Source organism: Coenobita brevimanus, chromosome 51 (genome assembly GCF_032717465.1).
Source record: "Coenobita brevimanus isolate Jiangsu-jjx chromosome 51, ASM3271746v2, whole genome shotgun sequence".
NCBI classification, from domain to species: Eukaryota; Metazoa; Arthropoda; class Malacostraca; order Decapoda; family Coenobitidae; genus Coenobita; species Coenobita brevimanus.
This window is the reverse complement of record NC_137004.1, coordinates 38632620-38653800: the sequence shown is the minus strand read 5'-3', so window position 1 is coordinate 38653800 and position 21181 is coordinate 38632620. Positions and strand designations below refer to the sequence as shown.

At 39.5% G+C, this 21181-nt stretch overlaps 1 protein-coding gene and 1 non-coding gene across 2 annotated transcripts in view; one reads left to right on the top strand and one right to left on the bottom strand.

The window, feature by feature from the left end:
- The first annotated feature begins 6338 nt into the window (after positions 1–6338).
- Positions 6339–6457, top strand: LOC145400300 (5S ribosomal RNA). Its single transcript, XR_013897408.1, has one exon. It is a non-coding gene; the product is annotated as a 5S ribosomal RNA (ribosomal RNA).
- Positions 6458–9689: 3232 nt separating this feature from the next.
- LOC145400268 (uncharacterized) overlaps positions 9690–21181 on the bottom strand; it is a 213305-nt gene continuing 201813 nt past the window's right edge. The window contains exon 5 of the mRNA XM_080272823.1: positions 9690–11263. Coding sequence (XP_080128949.1) covers positions 11003–11263 — 261 coding nt within the window. The 3' untranslated portion in view covers positions 9690–11002. The remainder of the gene's footprint in view (positions 11264–21181) is intronic.

Genomic DNA, 21181 nt, shown 5'->3' with positions numbered 1-21181 from the left:
CCTGCATATGATACTTTTCACAAAGCATGACTCTACCCAACCAGTCAACAATATACAGTATGGTCATCTGGGGATGCCATTTCCCCCAATGCAAAGAGTTTACACAAATATGCATGAATATCACAATAGTATCAGTACCATGGCTTCAAAACATTCATCATTTCCTTGTGCAAAGCTTTTCTTCAACCATGGTGATGCTTTTGTTTTATTTATAAGTTTTTTTTTAATTATAAAAAACATCATCATTAATCACATCCTAATCATCAACACTGTATGGCCTTTCCAGCCTTATGTGAGTTGTTGTCAATCTTTTAGCATCTTTCTGAGCTGTTTGATACTTTGCTACCTCTGTAGTTAAATCCTTGTTTAAAAGATCTTCACAGCACCAAATTCTATACTCTTCTTGGATAGCAACCTATCAACATGGCCAAACCACCTCACCTCCCACATCACACTCTCCAAATCTTGGTATGGATTTTGACCTAAACACTCAACCATCTCACATGTTTCCAAGTTAACACAGCTTCTTTCAGGTAGAATCAGCTTCTTGAAGAACTACACTGGCAGCAATAGACATAAGCCTAAACAAAGCTTCTGTACTGTACCAAGACATATCCTCAGCAACAAAATCCCCAACACATTATAGGTCTTGGCCTTGGTGTTGGTTGAAGGGCTGTCACAGACAGGAAGCCCTGTGTAGCCCTGCCAGTGGCTCACATAGAGAACTTGCTAGCCACAGGCTCCTCTTCAGAGGAAGACACACACGTTGTGAAGGACATAATGGCATAGTTGTTGATCCAGACCCACCCCACCAAGGAGGGTCAACACGCTAAAGCCTGTCAACTTTCTTTGAGGTATACAAGCCCAAATATGATACCTTAACCAAACAGCCAAATTCAAAATCCTTTTTTCATTCATTCATTGCCAGACGCCATGTATCCCAGACGGGGTGGCCAAGGGCTTAGAGTTAATTGTTTTACAGGGAGGGGCACTAATCCTCCACCAACCCCACTTGACACGTAGGGATGCCAACAGCATCTGGTGTTCCCAGGCGGTCACCCATCCAAGTACTAACCAGACCCAACGTTGCTTCCCATTGTTATTCCACTTGGCTTGATCCTCTCACCCATATTTTACAGTCTGTTTCTCCATGACCTGCTCAGTCCTCTTCCTTCTTATGCTGATGGGAAACTACTACACATACCGCATAACACTTCAAAACATTCATCTAGGAACAGCAAACCAGCTATACTGTAGCATACACTCACCTAACCCCTTCACCACAATGGCCACCAACAAATGATTGTATATGGCATCGGTAAAACCTCTCATATTGTAGGCATTAATGAAAGCTGCATTTAACCATTGCAGTTTAAGAAGTTTTTCTCTCCGTCTTAACCCCTCCCTGGCTAATGCTTTGGAAGGCAGTTTCCCTCATCTGAATCATTGTTTTATAACTAATGTAAATTGTACCTCGTATGCGACATGCAGCGTGGCCCATGCAGACCTAATTGTGCCTCACTTGAGGTCTGCAGCTCAGCACAGATTAATAAAACCACCTGATGATAGCAAAAAAATAAATCAGTTAAATACATCGCTGGAGTGAAGGGGTTAAACAATAGTTCACTGAACAGCCTAATACCTTCATCAACAAAAATCAATAATCACACTTTTCACTGCAGACAAACATTTCAAACCCACCCTCAATTCACATTCATTAGCCCCATACTACAATGAATTCACTTATACTGAATAAATTGGTGAGAGCAAGAATAAGGGGGAAAAATTATCATCACAGTGAATGGGTTGATAGAAATTGTTTCCCTAAACTAAAAGAATCATATGAAAATGGCATGAAGAAGAAGATAGAAAAGTTGACATCTTAATGAAGAGGTTAACCAACCACTCACCTTAGACATATAAAAATTTTGAACTTACACTGGATACATTTGACCCTACCTCACCACCTAAGCAATATTCCCACTTTCACCTCCTTCATTCCATTTATATGTCTGGTACTGTACAATATTTATAGTTTATTCTTGCTGTTTCCAGATGATTTTATTCAACTTGAGAGAGTTATTTGAACAACAGCAACAAAGAAGACCCTGTGTCAGGCGTTCATACAATGTTACACAGAATATGCAGTATCAGCATGGTACTTGGCCCTCAGCAAAAATTCAAAAGAGATGCTCCAAGTCCTTCAAAACAAAGTAATTAGGTATATACTGAATCTAGAAACTAGGTTACATGTAGGCTGTCATAAACTAAATGAACTTGGGCTAACCAACTGAGACTACATAATTATTACCTATAAAATCTATACAATGTTGCACCTGAATATCTAAGTGAAAATTTTGTAAAATCTAGGCAGAACTAGTGCACATCGTTATACAAGAGGCGGAATGTTAAATTTTGACGTACCAAGCATCAGTCAGGAAGAGTGTACATTCTTCTATGCAGCAACCAAAGACTGGAACAGTTTGCCTCACAGTATAAAAGCAAGCAGAAGCCTTTATTTTTTCAAGAAAAGACTGAAAAGATACCTTCAACAGGCAGTCTTTGTCACAGATGCTGAAGTATTTTTGTGTTACTAGACACTTCAATGTTAGTTTTAAGTATGTTATCAACAAACTAATATTCTTTATTATATTATTGTGTTTGTGAATTAAAATAATTTAAGCTTAGATTACCTTTAGAATAAGACTAACTACTCCTTCCTGCCCCCAGCTAATCCTGATCAAAGGACCCCAACGGAAATACGCCGTGGAGGCTTTATTGGGTTATCCCTGGTTGGTTTCAAGCATCACTGGTGCAGTACTGTACTTATAAACACTTCTTCAATGTTTAATGAGCCACTCTGATTGTAAAAGCCAAACCAAATAAAATTACAGTATTATTATTATTATTATTATTATTATTATTATTATTATTGTTATTATTATTATAGGGGTGTTTTTCAAGAATACTCCCCCAGTATCCCTGCTTGTTGTACAAGACGACTAAAAGGGTTGCGGAGGGTTAGTGCCCCTCCCCGGAAAACAACTAAAGTAGGACTCGCGCACGTTTGCGGCTGTGGTGTGGCCCGCACCTGTGTACAATGGTGCCACGTTTCCCCAACTTGCGATGTGAAACGGAAGCTATTTATGTACAAGGCATCACAAATTCGATAAATTCAGATGAATAAAACTTACACTTGTGTATTTTGATGGATGAATCAACAGTAATCTTATTATGCATAAAATATTTATACAGTAACACAGAAACATGGCATACATATTGTACAGTGTTGCTAAAAGAAATTGTAGTCACTTTTAATGGTTTTTAGCGTAGTTTTAGGGTGGGTAATAATATCACAGTTATGGATATAAGATAATGAGCCTGAAAAAAGAAGAAATATGCCAATATCCAAAGTAAAAGAAATAATTCATGTGATTCTTGTGAGTGGCAACACTTACACACCCAGTCTGGCCTAAGGTAAAGTACGTACCTCCGTAGACCAGGGAAAAATGCTCACATTTACCGGCTTTTACCATAATTTTAAGGACGAGGAATAATCACATTTATAATCATAAGCTAATATGTAGGACAAAATAGTAGGCATATGCCAATACCGAAGTAAAAAAAAAAAAAACATTATTCACTCACGAGCGGCAACACTTCCACACCCAGTCGGTGAGAGAGAGAGAGAGAGAGAGAGAGAGAGGCAGGAGAGGGGCATGCATTGAATGCATTGTCGGCATCACTAAATATAACAAAACCAAATTAACAAATGAAAGCACAATTATAAATAACTTATAAAAGAATCAAAAGTACTCAGGGTGGCTCACATTTCCCGCCAGGAGAGAGAGAGAGAGAGAGAGAGATAACGGTATAGAAAACGTGGCAACACTGTACACAGGTGCGGGCCACACCACAGCCGCAAACGTAGGCGAGTCCTACTATACCATAATTAAAATGACAAACAAGAAGCCTTGGACAAGGGCTGACCAAAAGATGACGACCAAGAACTGGACAAAGGACATGGTAATCAGAACATGGAATGTAAAAGGTGCAAATGATGAGGTGAAAGAGAGAGAGATTGTCCAGGTGCTTGAGGATGCGAAAGTTGATGTATGTGGAGTAACTGAAGCTAAATGGAGAGGTGAGAGTGTGAGAGAATGGGAGTATGGATGGGGTATATGTACAGGAGTAGATGAGAATGAGCGGGCAAAAGAGGGAGTGTGTATAGTTGTGAGTAAAAGATGGAAGAAGAACATAAGAGAGTATGGATCAGTTGGGTCAAGGATTGTGTGGGTAAGATTGAAAGTTGGAATACAAATGTGGTCGATTGTGTGCGTGTATGTGCCAACACAAGATCGTGCAAGCAGCGTGAGAGAAGAGTTCAGACATATGTGGAAGTGTGCATGGAAAAGTTTGGAAGAAATGAGAGTGTTTTTGATCGGTGATATGAATGGTAAAGTAGGGAATGTGAAGGTGGATGGAATAGTTGGTGAGTGGGGTGTGCCTGCTGAGATAGATGAGAATGGCAGTGCGTTAGTGGACATTTGTGCTGGGAGGGGGTTGGTAATAGTCAATACCCTCTTCAGGCATAAAATGATCCACAGGTATACATGGCTAGTGATGAGAAGGGTGGGTGGTGAACTGAATGAAAGGAAGGCAATGACTGATTATGTGTGTGTGGATGAAAGGATGCGAAGATGTGTAATGGATGCAAGAGCTTATAGAGGTTGGGGGAGTGGACTTTCTGACCACTACTTGGTGGTGGCCAGAATCAAGATCCAAATAAGATGGAGTAATAGAAGAAAGGAAGGACGGGAAGAAGGAGTATTTGCAAGGAGAGTGGAAAGGTTACAAGAGGATGAGAAAAAGGCAGAATATAAGAGAGAAGTGGAGGAATGATTGGGCAAATATGAATTGGAGCAGATGGAGGATGTGGAAGGTGTGTGCAGGATATTCACAGAAGAAATATGTGCAGCATGTGATGTGGTGTGTGGGATGAAGAGAAGATGGAGGGGGGGTGCAAGGAACAGCATGGTGGAATGAAGAGGTGAGACAGGCTGTGGCACAAAAGAAGAAAGCATACAATGAATGGATGAGAAATAGAGGCGTGGAAGAAGTTGAGAGGCGGAAGAGAAAGTTATATATAGAAAGAATGAGAGAGGTAAAAAGATTAGTAAGAGAGAGTAAGAAGAGAGTGGATGAGGAATTTGGAAGGAATTTGAGTGTAAAGTGGAGGGACTGTAAGAAAATGTTCTGGAAAGAGGTGACGACAGTAAGACAGTGTGGAAAAGATAAAAATGGTAGATTACTAGTGGAGAAGGGAGAAAAAGTGAGCAGATGGAGAGAACACTTTAAGGAATTGTTGAACGTAGAGGATGGAAGTGATGCGAGTATAAGTGGCTGGGGAATGGCTGGGAGAAGGAGGGAGGTGAGAAGACAGGAAGAAATCAGTAGAATAGAAGTTGTGGAAGCAATGAAGAAAGTTAAATTGGGGAAAGCCCCAGGAATTGATGGAGTGTGTGGTGAAATGTTGAAGCATGAGGGAGAGATAGTAGTAGAATGGATGCGAAAGATGTGCAGATTGGGCTGGGAGGAAGGTAGAGTTCCGGAGGATTGGAAGTCAGGTATTTCCTTGTACAAAGGAATAGGGGAAAATGAAGTGTGTGGTAATCATAGGGGCATTTGTCTTCTTAGTATAATAGGAAAAGTGTATGGTAGGATACTTATTGACAGAGTTAGGGAAATAACAGAGGAATTAGTTGGAGAAGAACAGGGAGGCTTTAGGAAAGGAAGAGTTTGTGTAGATCAGATATTCATTCTTAGATCTTTAGTGGAAAAGTTTCTAGAGAAGGGAAAGAAGTTATATGCGGCTGTCATGGATTTGGAGAAAGCATATGACAGGGTGGATAGTCAAGGACTGTGGAAAGTACTAAGAATGTATGGAGTAGATGGGAAGTTGTTGAATGCTGTGAAGAATATGCATGATGGTGCTAAGGCTGCAGTGCACGTAGATGGTGAACCAAGTGAATTTTTCTCTTTGAAGGTTGGGTTGAAGCAGGGATGTGTCATGTCTCCATGGTTGTTCAATCTGTACATGGAAGGGGTAATAAAAGAGGTACAAGGTAGGGTAATGGATGTTGGAGTGGCTGTGATGAGAAAGGGTAGTGTTTGGAAACTCCCTGTACTGTTGTTTGCAGATGATACTGTGTTATTGAGTGAAGACGAAGGGGAGCTGCAAGGCTTGGTGGATGAGTTTGGGAGAGTGTGTAAGAAACGGAATCTAAAGGTGAATGTAGGGATGAGTAAAGTGATGGTTTTTGAGAGGGGTGAAGTCAGCCAACGGCCATGCCACATTGAGTACACCGCTTCCCATCCGATCAGCGAAGTTAAGCAATGTTGGGTCTGGTTAGTACTTGGATGGGTGACCGCCTGGGAACACCAGATGCTGTTGGCATCCCTGCGTCAAGTGGGGTTGGTGGAGGATTAGTGCCCCTCCCTGTAAAACAATTAACTCTAAGCCCTTGGCCACCCCATTTGGGATACATGGCATCTGGCAATGGATGGATGGATGGATGGATGGAAGTCAGTGAATGTACAGCGAGGTTGGATGGTGAGGAATTGGAAAATGTGAGTATGTTTAAGTACTTGGGTAGTGTGATGAGTAAGGATGGAGGTTTGGAGGGTGAGGTGCTTGAAAGGGTACAGCAGGGAAGAAAGGCTGCTGGTTCCTTGAAAGCAGTGATAAGAAACAGGGAAGTGAGCATGGAAGTGAAAAAGTTCCTACATGACAGTATTGTGATACCAACTCTAACGTATGGAAGTGAAGCTTGGACGTTGTTGGAAGGGCTCAAGTCAAGAGTGAGAGCAGAGGAAATGAGTTATTTAAGAGGAGCCTGTGGAGTCACATGGAGAGACAGGCTGACAAATGAGGATATAAAGGAGCATTGTGGTGTGGATGTGGATGTGATAGGAAGTGTTAGGAGGAATACACTGAGGTGGTTTGGCCATGTGGAGAGGATGGAGGGTGAAAGACTAACGAAGAGAGTGTATGTGAGTGAAGTGGAGGGAGGGAGGGGGAGGCCGAGGATGCGATGGAGGGATGGGGTGGAGAGGTACCGTATATGGGAGAGGGGGGTGTGAGTTGGGAGCAGGGCAGTGAAATGGCAGGGGACAGGGCAACGTGGAGGCGATTAGTTTGTGGCCACCCCAAACAGGATTGAGGCGTCTGGCAATAGATAGATAGAGATTATTTTATTTTTATTATTATTATTATTATTATTATTATTATTACTATTATTATTAATTTCATTCATTCATTCATCATCTAATCCAGTGTTGCCCAAGGAGAAGAACAGGAGCCTGGGGCTAGGCAAGTTGGTCCAGACGTTTAAGATAAGAGTGACCAGCCTCACTCATCCCTAAGTGGCATAATGTGAGCAATAAACCCCAAACACCCCTTGCATATAAACCTGCACCTGTTCAATCCAACTGGAGTCTTAATCACCCATTAAACCACCAGGCACCATAATTATTCTAACTATCTATCAATTGCCAGATGCCTCAATCCCGTAAGGGGTGGCCACAGACAAATTGCCTCCATGTCACCCTATCCAGTGCCACTTCACTGCCCTGCTCCCAGCTCACACTCCCCTCTCTCATACACCTCTCCACTCCATCCCTCCATCTCATCCTCAGCCTCCCCATCTCAAACCCTCCTCCACCTCACTCACATACACTCTCCTCATCAGTCTCTCACTCTCCATCCTCTCCACATGGCCAAACCACCTCAGTGTGTTTCTCCTAACAATTCCTATCACATCCACATCCACACCACAACACTCCTTCACATCCTTATTTGTCAGTCTGTCTCTCCATGTGATTCCACAGGTTCCTCTCAAATAACTCATTTTCACTGCTCTCACTCTTGACTTGTGTCCCTCCAACAAGGTCCAAGCTTCACTTCCATACAGTACGTTAGAGTAAGTATCACAATATTATCATCCAGTGACTTTTTTACTTCTATGCTCACTTCCCTGTTCCTTATCACTGCTTTCAAAGAACCAGCAACCTTTCTTTCCTGTTGTACCCTTTCAAGCACTTCACACTCCAAACTTCCATCCTTACTCATCACGGTACCCAAGTACGTAAATTCACTCACATTTTCCATTTCCTCCTCATCCAGCCTTACTGTACATCCAGTAACCTCATTTCTCTTGAAGACCATAACTTCACTCTTCCCTACATTCACCTTTAGATTCCGTTTCTTACACACACTCCCAAACTCATTCACCAAGCTTGCAGTTCCCCTTTGTCATCACTTAACAATACAGTATCATCTGCAAACAACAGAACAGGGAGTTTCCAAACACTGCCCTCTCTCATTAGGGTCACTCCAACATCCACTGCTTTACCTTGTATCTTTTATAATCCCATCCCTATACAGATTGAACAACCATGGAGACATGACACATCCCTGTGTCAATCCAACATTCAGACAGAAAAATTCACTCAGCTCACTATTCAACTGTACTACAGCCTTAGCACCCTCATACATACTCTTCACAGCATTCAACAACTTCCCATTTACTCCATACATCCTTAATACTTTCTACATTCCTTGTCTATCCACCCTGTCACATGCTTTCTCTAAATCCATGATGGTTGCACACAATGTCTTTCCCTTCCCCAGAAACTTTTTCACTACAGACCTAAGAATTAATATCTGGTCTACACAATTATTTTTATCTACATAATTATCATTATTATTATTTTTATTATAGTCCTGTGGGGGATACATTCATTTGTATTTTTTGCATGAAGGTTTTTATTTTAAATATTTTTTTGCATTGTGGTGGTAACAACATAACCAAGTAACGGGGTGATGAGGAGCCTATTATGATGCCCCTGTTAAACAGGTGGAGAGATGCAAATGTGGGATCCATCCAGATACAGTTCAACTCCACCCTTTTTCCTGTGCCTCACTGTGATGAGTTTCTATCTATTATAAAGGAGCAATGGTTTTACTGCAAAGAATGGCCGTGCAGTGGTGGTTGCTTGCCTGCAGTTGATGAGTCTGTTTGACCAGACAGACCAGGGTTACTCAGCAACAACAACAGTGCAAATACTTTAACATGCTGAGATGTGGGCATCATTCAGCTCTCTTGAGTTATCAGAAGAGGCTGGATAACTCCGTCGCTGCCGCCTGTCCAGGATGCAACACAGCATCCCATACTATTAAACACATTATGGAAGACTGCACTCCACACAATCGCCTGCGCCAACAACACAACATACACTCCTTGAGAGCTCTGTGGGAAAGCCTGGTCTCAGCCATAGCCTTCCTTAGGGACTCGGGGCTGTTCAGACAGACTAGGGAACAACTACTACTACTGCTACTACATGAAAAATTACATTACTGGTGGGAACTTCTTTTTATTTCAAAAATTTTCTAGAACTCACACAGGCAACATTTGTATTTGTAACAGGTGAAATGGATTTAACTCAATCCCTTGTTAACTCCTCAGTTCTTGTGACATACTGCATTTTCTGCAGTATTCTTGCAATCCCTAGACAGTTTAATTTGACTTAAAGATTTTTTTTTTTTTTAATGGAGTTAGATACAGTATAACCTTCATTCAACCTTCCACTATTACAAATACTTCCTCAGTGGAATAATATTGTATGTTGGCACCCTGATCAAAATGTGAAACTTATCATCAACATGAAGGGGTTAATGCACTGTTGGGAGAAATAATAAAGTATATGAGAAACTGGCCAACTGAAACTCTTTATTAAACTTGCATATCCATTCAACTATCATTGTACAGCAATGATGGTTTTAGAATAACTTAATCTCTATGCACAAGGTCACAGAAATTGCAATTAGCCTGTGCGTCATTCCATTACTTATGTCCTGTACGTACAGTATATTTTCTTGCAAATGAAAAGAGCTGATCACTACTGACAACTATATATGGTGGGGCTTACAGTGAAGTACTGCAGTTTTTTTCTTTCTGTTTAGAACTCAAACCTTACGGTTATAACTAAGCTATATAAAAGTGAAGACTTCCATCCATCCATCATCCAACATCCAATCTTATGCCACCCCATTAGGAGCATAGGAGCCCGGGGCTAGGCAAGTTGGTCCTAACATTTAAGATGAGAGTGAAACTTCCCTTGAACAAAATCTGGGAATCTTTGGTTAAAAAATAAACACCAGGGTAATTCCACACTACAAGAGGTATTACAACTCTAGAGGAAACTTATAAACATGAAATCTGCATTTGGTCTTTTTCTTTTTAAAATAAACTCTTAACTTCCTTATTGTTTTCAGCTTATTATGATTTTTTTAGCTAAAAATTAAACCAAGTGCTAAACAGTACAGTTAAAATTACCATGTACTGTATAAGTAACTTTGGAAATATGGCATGCATATTTTATAGAAAGAACTGAAAGTCATACAACACTTCATCTAGAAACTAAAGCACTTAATTCAGTTGACTTATTTATAATGCTTAGAAAAATTAAGCGCAGTTACTGTCACTAGCTTGAATTACTATAATTCATAATATAGTCTGTCGTCAGACTTTACATCATACTTTAATATACGAAGTTGTGCTCTTCACATATATAGCAAACAGATACATTATACTGCATAGGTAAGTAATTAACAAACACACTTCATAATACTACACAACAGTATTTGTGGCAAAAGAAAAGTACAGTACTTTTTTTTATAAAGCAGATGGAATATTTTCATGGACTTAAAGAACTAAAATCTTTATCATGGGCTTGTGTTTGATAATTTTGTAATAGCCTTATTTTACCTAACATGTACTGCATTTTCAGTGGTGTACTGTAATTAGTTTTACTCATTATAACATACAGCTGCTTTGAATACTGTACAGTACAGTACTCATATTTAGAACTGATTGTTACCGGTATGTATGGTTCTGTATTTCCAAAATTTATCTTATCTTTCATATGAAATACAGTAAATCTAAGTGGATGTAGAAGAGGAGGAAGATGCTGCAGCAGCAGCAGCAGGATCAAGATGCAAGCGACGAATATGGAGTTTGAGATTGTCGACTCGGTTGGAGCCATGAGGACAGTATGGACAACGAAAGGGTCGCTCGCCAGAATGAGTCAGCATATGGCGCTCCAAGTTCTGCTTACGGTTCACACCCGAGATGAAGCGGCCGCACACAGGGCACTGTACCCCCACGCCCTCCTCACCTCGTGCCAGGGCCACACTCCGCCCCTGCAAGGAGGAAACCCAACTTTTGAGACCAGCTGAAGAAGGCCATGTCAGGTGTCCACCTGCTTTACCTATCAATCCAGGTTTTAAAGAAAGGAATAACTGTAGACTAACTTTGTTTACTATTATATAAGTTATATGCAAATTGTTTGCATCATTGTAACTTTTACATTCTTGAGCATTTCAGAATATTTGCAGTAATACTTAAGTATGGTGCAGTTTTTGACATAACTGTAAATACTGAACAATTACCATATACTGTACTGTACTGTATGCTACAGTTGGATATATGCTTCCAGGAAACTGCATTATATAACTGTCATTCATCTTGCATACAGTAGTATAGTCTTTTAATGTATTTAAAAGGATCAAGGACAGTAATTATAACTTTTACAGCATTAATGAGTGCTACCATGGGTTTGGGGCTGAATAAACTGTTTACATTCATAAGTAATATAATGACAGAAATGTAGGGGAATGCATCACTGTGCACCGTATGTTCTACATTAAATAATTTATAAAATAAGTTGTAGTATGTGTAAACCATATGCTTATGAACCTGACCTTTGGATTCCTTTTTTTTTTTTTTTTTTTTTTTTTTAAGCTACTGCGAGTGTAATGATGACGGCTGTGGTGATTTATCTTTCTGGTCTGAAGTGCAAGATGCTGAGAACAGCATGCTTCGCTGTGTCTGGTCTAGGTAAGGCACAGACTGGGGTGCAGGACAGGCCACTTTGTCTCGATGAACTGAGAACACATGTGTCTTTAGGTTTCCAATCCTGTTGGTGCGATGGGGGCAGTGGGGGCACTTGTAGGGTTTTTCTCCAGTATGTGTAAGCATGTGACGTTCGAGATCTTGCCGCCTGTTACGCCCTTGGAACTTTCTGTAACATATCCTGCAGGTGAACTGATCTTGGGGAGGGATGGTGCAGCCTGGGATCCTGCCCACTACCAGCCCTGCCGATGCCAGCCCAGACCCAAACCTGCACTCCTGCAACACGAAATACCTGCCTCAGTTCCCACTCACTAAAGAGTTCTTGAAAAACATATCAGACATTTGTTTTAAAAATTATATTTTATTAAGGTGCAATTTACTCTCAAAACATAAAGTACACTTTAATCAATACATTGCTACCGTGAAGTGAAGTTCATATACGTGTACACATATATACAGTATATATATATATATATATATATATATATATATATATATATATACTTGGGGGAAGGTGGTGGCTGAATCGGTAGAGAGGTGGCCTGCAGTCCTGACGGACCCAGGTTCGAATCCCGGCTGGGGCAGGGAACAGTTTGTGGGTCTGAATTTCACTAAGGCAGACTTTACTGATCTACTAGAAGACCCGCTGACATGTCGTAAAAATACCTCCGCTAATACCAGTACACCAGTCCTGAATGAGACACCAAATATATAATCAATAGGGAAGGTAGGTGTTAGTGCTGAAGTGGTGGCATGTGGAGGTGTAGGAGGACTACTGGAACTTGGGGGATAGGCCCTGAAGCCTTGCCCAGAGTCGGAGACATAAAGTATATATATATATATATACAGTATATATATATATATATATATATATATATATATATATATATATATATATATATATATATATATATATATATATATATATATATATATATATATATATATATATATATATATATATATATATATATATATATATACACTCAAACCTCAATTTAAAGGACCTCCATTTAAAGGCATTTCGGATTTAAGGAACTCCATATTCTACCTGACAAATGGACAAGACTATTAAAAAATGATACATACTGTCTAGGTTATACACATTAATATGTTTCTTTATACAGTACCCGTAAAATAATATTCATAATCATACAAATAAGTAAGATAAGTGAAACAATCATTGCATTTCATAACAAGATTGTCTTTATATGTGGTAAAACAATGGACATTTTCAAGTAAAGGGCTTTTTCAAGTAAGCGACAAGCTGATTCCCCATTTAGGCCCTTAAATTGAGGTTTGAGTGTGTATATATATATATATATTTTATTTATTTATTTATTTATTTATATTGTACTTCGCAGTTTTCTGTCATAAACTGGAAGACTGCAGACAGGATAATATTCCATTGCATGTAGTAATGTACTATGGTTCAATGTAAACACTATACAAGGTCTGACAGGTAAGACACTTCTCTGCAAAATTATACAAGGCTCAAGTCCCACATGTGGATCTGTAGTATACAAGAACTCATGTTGCTCAGACATTCTTGTAAGTTTTAAGTAACTGTATATCATTAAATGCATAAGATTCTTAGTTTAAAATTTATGCATATCACAATCATCACCATCATCCACCATCAATTCATCATAATACCTTCACAAATATTTATACTGTATACAGTAGGCATGAGTCAATATGAGTAAGAACCTACAGGGGCCATGTCAACATTTGCAGAATGATGATTATCATCAATGTGGGACTGGCTGTTACCATTACCATTTACTTTTTAAACAAATTAGGGACTGCCTTGGGAAGATTGATGTGCAAGAGTATAAATATTAAGTACTGCCCTTTCCTCTCCTTCTTTCCTTCCTTCCTCTTCTGTCTTTCTTTCCTTCTTTCTTTCCTCTTCCTTCTGTCTATGAGTGACTCTACACTAAGTGACAGGCCAAATGGTTTCCTGTACACCAGAAAACCATTTACTAAATCTACATTGGGTGGTAACCATATAACCAAATTATGGTGCCTGGTGGTGTAGTGGGTAATTAAGGCACTCCAATCGGATTGAGCTGGTGCAGGTTTATATCCAAGGGGTGGCTGGGGTTTATTGTTCACGTAATGCCACAAACGGATGAGTGAGGCTGGTCACTCTCATTGTAAATGTCAGTACCAACTTGCCTCGCCCTGGGCTTCTACACTCCTCAATGATGATGACAAAAATAATATATTTTGAATCTGAATTTCATGGAAAGTGATTCTTTTGAAGCTATATACAAAGGAAGTGTTTATACCATATGGTAATCAAGGTCATTTTATGTGCTCGGTATAAGCATAAAATCTACACCAATAAGCAGTGAATCTAATTTTGAGTTAAACGTTTTCATCAAAGGAGGAAACCATGAATAATCCAAGAACAACACATTATCATCATCCCAATCCAGTCTCCCATTAACGTGTGGACAGAATCTAGAAATGGGAAAAGGAAATATAAAAGTAGGAGAACAGTGAAAAAGATTGCCCAGTAAAATGGGTCAAATATCAGTTACTCTGTCATTTACGGTTTTCAAATTCTTAGCCCTATCCAACAGGCACACATCTTCAGTATATGTGCATCATAGAGTTAGGTCTCTCATATGACTTTTCTTAGGCGGTCAGTTAACCCAGTCACAGAATTTGTCACAATGTTGTGAACATTTTCAATGTCCAGTTTTCAATGATGTGGATGTTGTGTCAAATTCACATAAACTCTTCTGTAATTTGCATCATATTCTGATGTGAAACTGTGTGACATAAGTAGGACAACATGCAACATTTAGCAACTTTTATCACATCACTCTGTCACAGGAAAGAAACCAGAAACTGCTTGCTTGAATTTGTTTAAGTTAGATTTGTTTTATTTTTTTCTTTATGTATATATATATATATATACAGTATATATATGTATATATATAGACATAGGTAGATAAAGATAGATAGATATAGATATATTTACATATGTGTGTGTGTGTGTGTGTGTGTGTGTGTGTGTGTGTGTGTGTGTGTGTGTGTGTGTGTGTGTGTGTGTGTGTGTGTGTGTGTGTGTGTGTGTTGTTTTAATACTCGGAAACCATCATTTGACAGCTAAAAAAATTCTGCTTCTAAACAAGTTCTTAACAGTAAAAGTAATGGCCATGAGTGAGGTCATACCTATAAGACTGAATACATTCACATGATGTTTTGGTATATTCATAGTGCAAAAAGGTCCTCTTCAATCTGTTTTATATCACATGGTAAACATCTAGGAAGCTAGTGATGTATGATGCTATGAAAATCTTATTTTGGGAGTGAAATAAGCTAAGAAATATTGTATTCACCAGGCAGCGTAAACATGTGTGAATTCCCCACACAAAACAATTATGGGGGTGAACATGAAAGGGTTAAGGAATCAGTTAAATCATGTTGGCCTTTCATGCTTCCTCCCACTCGCAAACTCATTCACATATTCCCATTCACCACCTGTTCCTATTCATATTCATTTTCAGTGACAATACCAGCTAAGCATAAACTCTTCTACCCATTCATTATATTTTAAAGCAAAAAAGAAAGCATCAAAAGCTGGAAGTCTGCAAAGGTGTTGCCCTTTCCAGGAAAAACTGAGTAAAGGGGAGCCAAAGTCAGTATTCACTTTAAAATACATGAACACATTATGGTACATTTAAAAGACTGGAGATCATAGGCAGATGGAAATTCAAACTGAGGAAGACAGTTCCATAGTTGACCAGCTGCACAGGTGAAGAATGAGTATGCATTAACTTTTGCATCGGAGAACTGATGAGAAAAAATGTCACAAGCAAACACAGAACAGAACATTACTGCATTCTGAACAATGTTCATCATTTCTTCCTTGTCTGTAAAATAAGTTTTCGGCTCGCTTCTCCTTTAAGAATCTGCATCTGTCTTTGCAACAGCATTCTTGTTTAAAGGAAAGGGAGAGAGGGGTATATCAGAAGTACAAGGGAATATACTTTCTGAGTGTACTAGGAAAGCACTGTGATCCCCACTTTAATGTATGGCAGTGAAGCCTGAACTCTGGTGGAAGGACACAAGTCAAGAGTGAGAAATGTGGAAAAGAGTAATTTATCTGAAAGGAGTGTGGATGTACTGTACATGGAGACAGAGAGATAAATGAGTGGGTTCAGGAGCACTGTGGTGTTGATGTGGATGTACTGGAATGTGTTAAGAAATAGTACAGGGGTACTCGGAGATGGTTTGGCCTTGCGAAGTGAATGGAGAATGGGAGATTGAATAGTGGAGTGTTTTAAAGTGAAGTAGGAAAGATGTGGAGAGGGAGGTCAAAGATATGATGAAAAAATGGGAAGAAGCAGTATGTGAGTGAGGGCAATGTGAGCTGCAGAGAAGACAGCCTGATGGCAAAGGAAAGGGTGACACAGAGGTAATTTCTTTGTGGCCACACTTTATGGATTAAGCATCCAGCTTTAGACAGAAGTTGATACATGGAAAAGAATTAAGGTAGGGTAGAGTAAGAAGCTTATCAATATGTATGAAACAAAAAATAAATAGGTGGAGATTGTCAGACATGAAAGAATTGAACTTGCTGGTGAATCTCTTGAGTGTGTGGAAGAGTTTTGTTATTTGGGAGACATGTTGTGTGCTGGAGGTGGGGCTGGAGCTAGCTCTGTGGCTAGGGTGAGAAGTGGTTGGAAGAAGTTCAGGGAGCTCTTGCCTCTCCTGACATTGAGAGGACTCTCCCTACGTGCTAAGGGGTCTTTGTATGCAGCATGTGTTAGGAGTGTAATGCTGTATGGTAGTGAGACCTGGGCAGTGAAGGAGGAGGATATTCGCCGGCTCAGACGTACAGAAATGACAATGATTAGGTGGATGTGTAGTGCGTCCCTGCATCCAAGGTCTGGGGGGGCTGGGTTCACGATGGAAGAGTTGAGAGGTAGGATGGGACTGGAGTGTATTGATGTTGTGATGAGGAGAGGTAGATTGAGATGGTTTGGACATGTGGAGAGGATGGGGGATGATAATTGGGTGAGGAAGGTGAGAAGTGTTAATATTGGGGGTGGGGTTAAGAGGGGTAGACTGAGAAAGACATGGGACGAGGTCATTAAGTGTGACCTCAGGGTTAAGGAACTGAACAGGGAGGCTGCAATGGATCGTGCAGCATGGAGAGCCGGCATTAGGTGACCAAGGCCAATGCATGCAAGCATGTTGGAGCCTTTAAAAACGAAACAAAACGAATTCCAGCTATGACGTGCGGTTGTGAGACCGGAAAACTTACAAAGGTGATGGAAAATAAACTAATCCATTCTCAGAGAGCAATGGAGAGGTCAATGTTGGGAATATCTTTAAGAGACAAGAAAAGATCAACTTGGGTGAGGCAGCAGCCTAAAGGCCAAGACATTACAGAAGTCATAAAAGAACAGAATGGAGGTGGGCAGGCCATGTAGCATGAATAAGAGATAACTGATGGAGCAAGAGGCTGACTGACTAGACAAACCATAAGACTTTAAGTGTAGCAGAAAAATGCCAGACAGGAGCTGGAGAGATGAAATAGAGAAATTTGCAGGGAAATTGTGGCAGAAACTGGCTCAGTCAAGGATTTCGTGGAGAAGATTGGGGGAGGCCTTTGTTCAGCAGTGGACTTGTAATGGCTGATGATGATGATAGTAATGACTGAAAGTATGGGGTACTTATACAGTAGTTAGAATTTGGTGTACAGCAACACGAACAGGTTGATTTCAGGAAAGAGAGATGATGTTTTGACAATTACTTGCTTTACGACGTCTGTCTGGGAAATTTACGACGTTTGTCTGGGAATGGGAGATGTATTATGTGTGGCTAAAATGTAAAAGTATACTGAAAATTATGTAAGTTTTTTCTTCTTCTGTCATAAGTAGTATTAGAAAAAGGTAATCTTTTAGAACTCTTTGGAAATACTACCAGATTCAGTACAATATGTGGAAGGGCTACTACGAGACATGAAAAAGAGAACAGTGGAGAGGGGAGTCATTCTTACACATTCCTGTAATGAAATGTTCTGTTTGCAGTGTTGCTGGGAGACGAGTGATGGAAATCTAAATAACAATGGAGTCCAGAAATAATGTGCGAGATGAATTTCTACAGCAAATGCAGGTATATGCAAAGTTATTTTGTTTGAGGGGAACAAGTAGATAAACTGTGATTTAAGACTAGCTAATAAGCTAATGGAGAATGCAAGAATGTTCCGCTATTTAGGCACTGTTCTCAACAAAGATGATAGTGTTGCATATAATCTAATTAAGGATTCAGCAAGAAATGAAAGCAGTAGGGTATCAAAGCTCAAACAAGATAACAGAGGGAGGAGGAGTCAAGCAGCAAAAGAGTGGACTGCTACATCATGCAATCAGTCCTTGGCTGGGAGAGGGAACAGCTTGAACATATGAATTTCATTAATCTTACTTGTCTTTCATGAGACTGTGTGACATGAAAACACCCTCACTGATACTGTTACATTGGTCTTGAATGAGCAGACAGTACAGTATAAACATACTGTACATATGATGACATTTGAAGATGTGTGTTGCCCTATGTTTCATGTTGGAGGACTGCTTACCCTCAAACAGCTTGCTCCTTCTATTCCCTGGCAAGAATTCAATTAAAAAGAAAGTGAAGGCTAAGAAAACATCTCATTACAGTATACTAGTTCCAGCACTGACACAGTAGTAAAGTGTGAATGATGCTTTACCCTTTCACAACAAGAGGTTCTTCAAAGCTGAATGAAATGGTTTGTAGGTATCCTTAGTGAAATTTTAAGATGTCATTGTACTGAATGAGTTAATGTAGACTGTTGCTAACCCCTCCCTGTGTAGAACAGAATTGGTGGTACAGTAGTAAGTGAAGTGAGAAAGGCACACACTCAAGAATAAAGGCTGCTGAAACAAGTCTATCTTGAAAGTTGCTTGTGTCATGCCGTGAAGAGACAGATTGCCTTTTGATAAATCATGGAATGAAAAAGTTAGCATTATGTGATGATAAAAAAATTTCAACTGCATTATTCCTTAGCATATATTTATGATGATCAAGTTAATATTACATGGAAAAAATAAGTAGGTGTGATAAACAATGAGCATAGTTCAACTACATTTCCTTTACAGTTTTTTAAAAGCTCCATGATAAGTGTAACAATTATAATTTTAACAAACAGAAAATAAAGAATACTATACTTCACTTTAATAGTTCTGTGCTGTACTGGAAGTGCAATACAGCCAATTAGAATACAGCATTGTACAGAGAACAGTACCAGGTAGTACTAGATTATGTGCTAAGTGATAGTGCTATGCTACAGCAGATGTTGATTATCTGAAGTTTCACACTTGTAATTCACTAATACCTGTATTAACATTTTCAATTTCATGAACACATCAGCGCATGGATTATTTGTCTGCATTGAGTGTGAAGCTTGCAGCACTGCAACTCTGAATTGCAAGTTGTTTCGAGAGGTTGTCTGTGATGGTAACACTATGTACCATGGGTGAGGCAAGTCTGAAACTGAAGTGTGTGCTATGAGTGTAGGATTTTAATATCTTTGCCTCTCTGATATCAGTTGTGGAATTTGCTTCCTTATGGGAATACACATGAAATGCTTGGCCATGACTTAAAGTGTTAACAATTAAGAGTACATAATATTAAATCTTTTAAAGCCTTTGGGTTTGGAGTGATTCTCTTAACTAAATACACTTGCCTAACAGTATCCAAAATATAATTCCAATGTGTACGAGCCTTCCACAAATTTCTCAAGAATAGTTTTAACCCATTATGGATGGGGTGATTCCCTCACCTGAATAAAAATGTCCTAGCAGTAGCCTATGAAGAAATCCTCATAGGGTAAATATACAGTAGGTGTCATATAAACAATTACTCCATTGGTATATCTGTGCCCTATATCACCAATAAAAATTACAATCCTTCGCAAAGCTATATACAATAGGGTAATTTATGCATGCAGTACTGACAGTTTACAGAAGCTTCATAACAAATAAAAGACATCCTCCACTGATACCTGGTATAAGCATCATCATCCTTTCTGTTGCTTTGTTTATCTATCTATTGCCAGACGCCATAATCCCGTAAGGGGTGGCCATTTGACTTTATTTGTTTTACGGGGAGGGGCATTAACCCTCCACCAACCCACTTGACACATAGGAAGCACTTATGGTTTGGCTATATGGTTACCACCCAGTGTTGTAAATGGTTTCTTGGCTTACAGGAAACCATTTAGCTTGTCACTCAATGTAAAGCCACCTGTAAAGGAAAGAAAAGCAATAAGAAGTTACAGGAAAGATGGGAGAAGTAGGAAAAGAGGAGGGCAGGCACAGAAAAAGAATGATAAGGCTAAGGAAGAAGTAGGCAGCACTACATCAAGTGAGTGGATGATGGTCACACTTCCTAAAAACCACCTAGTGCAGAATGGTCATGGCAGAACTGCCAAATTACTCTCTCTCTCTCTCTCTCTCTCTCTCTCTCTCTCTCTCTCTCTCTCTTTCTCCGCTACAGTATACTTTTTTCCATCCTTTTCCTTCCAAACCACATTCGTGGCTTCCCCCTTCAGGCTTTCCACATGAAGATTTATGCTCCATCTATGTTTCTCTGAACATAATCATATCATCTTGGTGTATTTCTTTTTATCCATTCAGAAATGTCACATTTCACTCTTATATTCCATTTTCACATTCAACGTTCCTGTTCATTTCGCCATAATTCATCCCATCTAGCTGCTTATGCCTGCGGCTGTTTTGAAGAAGCTCATCTCTACAGCGCAAAATATGGAAAATTCTCTGTCATTCACTGCCTAGGCATCAATCATATGAGAATACTGGAAGCAGCATATATTCACACAAAGTTTTTTTCTCTCCTAGGCTAAGTACCCTGTCCTTCAAAGTACTGCCAAGCTCACCAGTTAATCTTATACCCAAACGTTATCTCTCTCTTGCCTCACACCCTTCATTTTCTAAACATGCTAGATGAATATAACAAAATCCTAACAACTAGACTTTACCAAAGTTCATAGCAAAGGACTAAGCATTAACTGAGAATAAACCCTTGCATTGCAAGTAGTTCTTTATCCTTCAGACATTAGTATTTTTAAATAAATCATAATACCACTGAGTTAAAATGAATTACGAATACATGGCTGCTTTTATCTTCACCTGACCCATGTC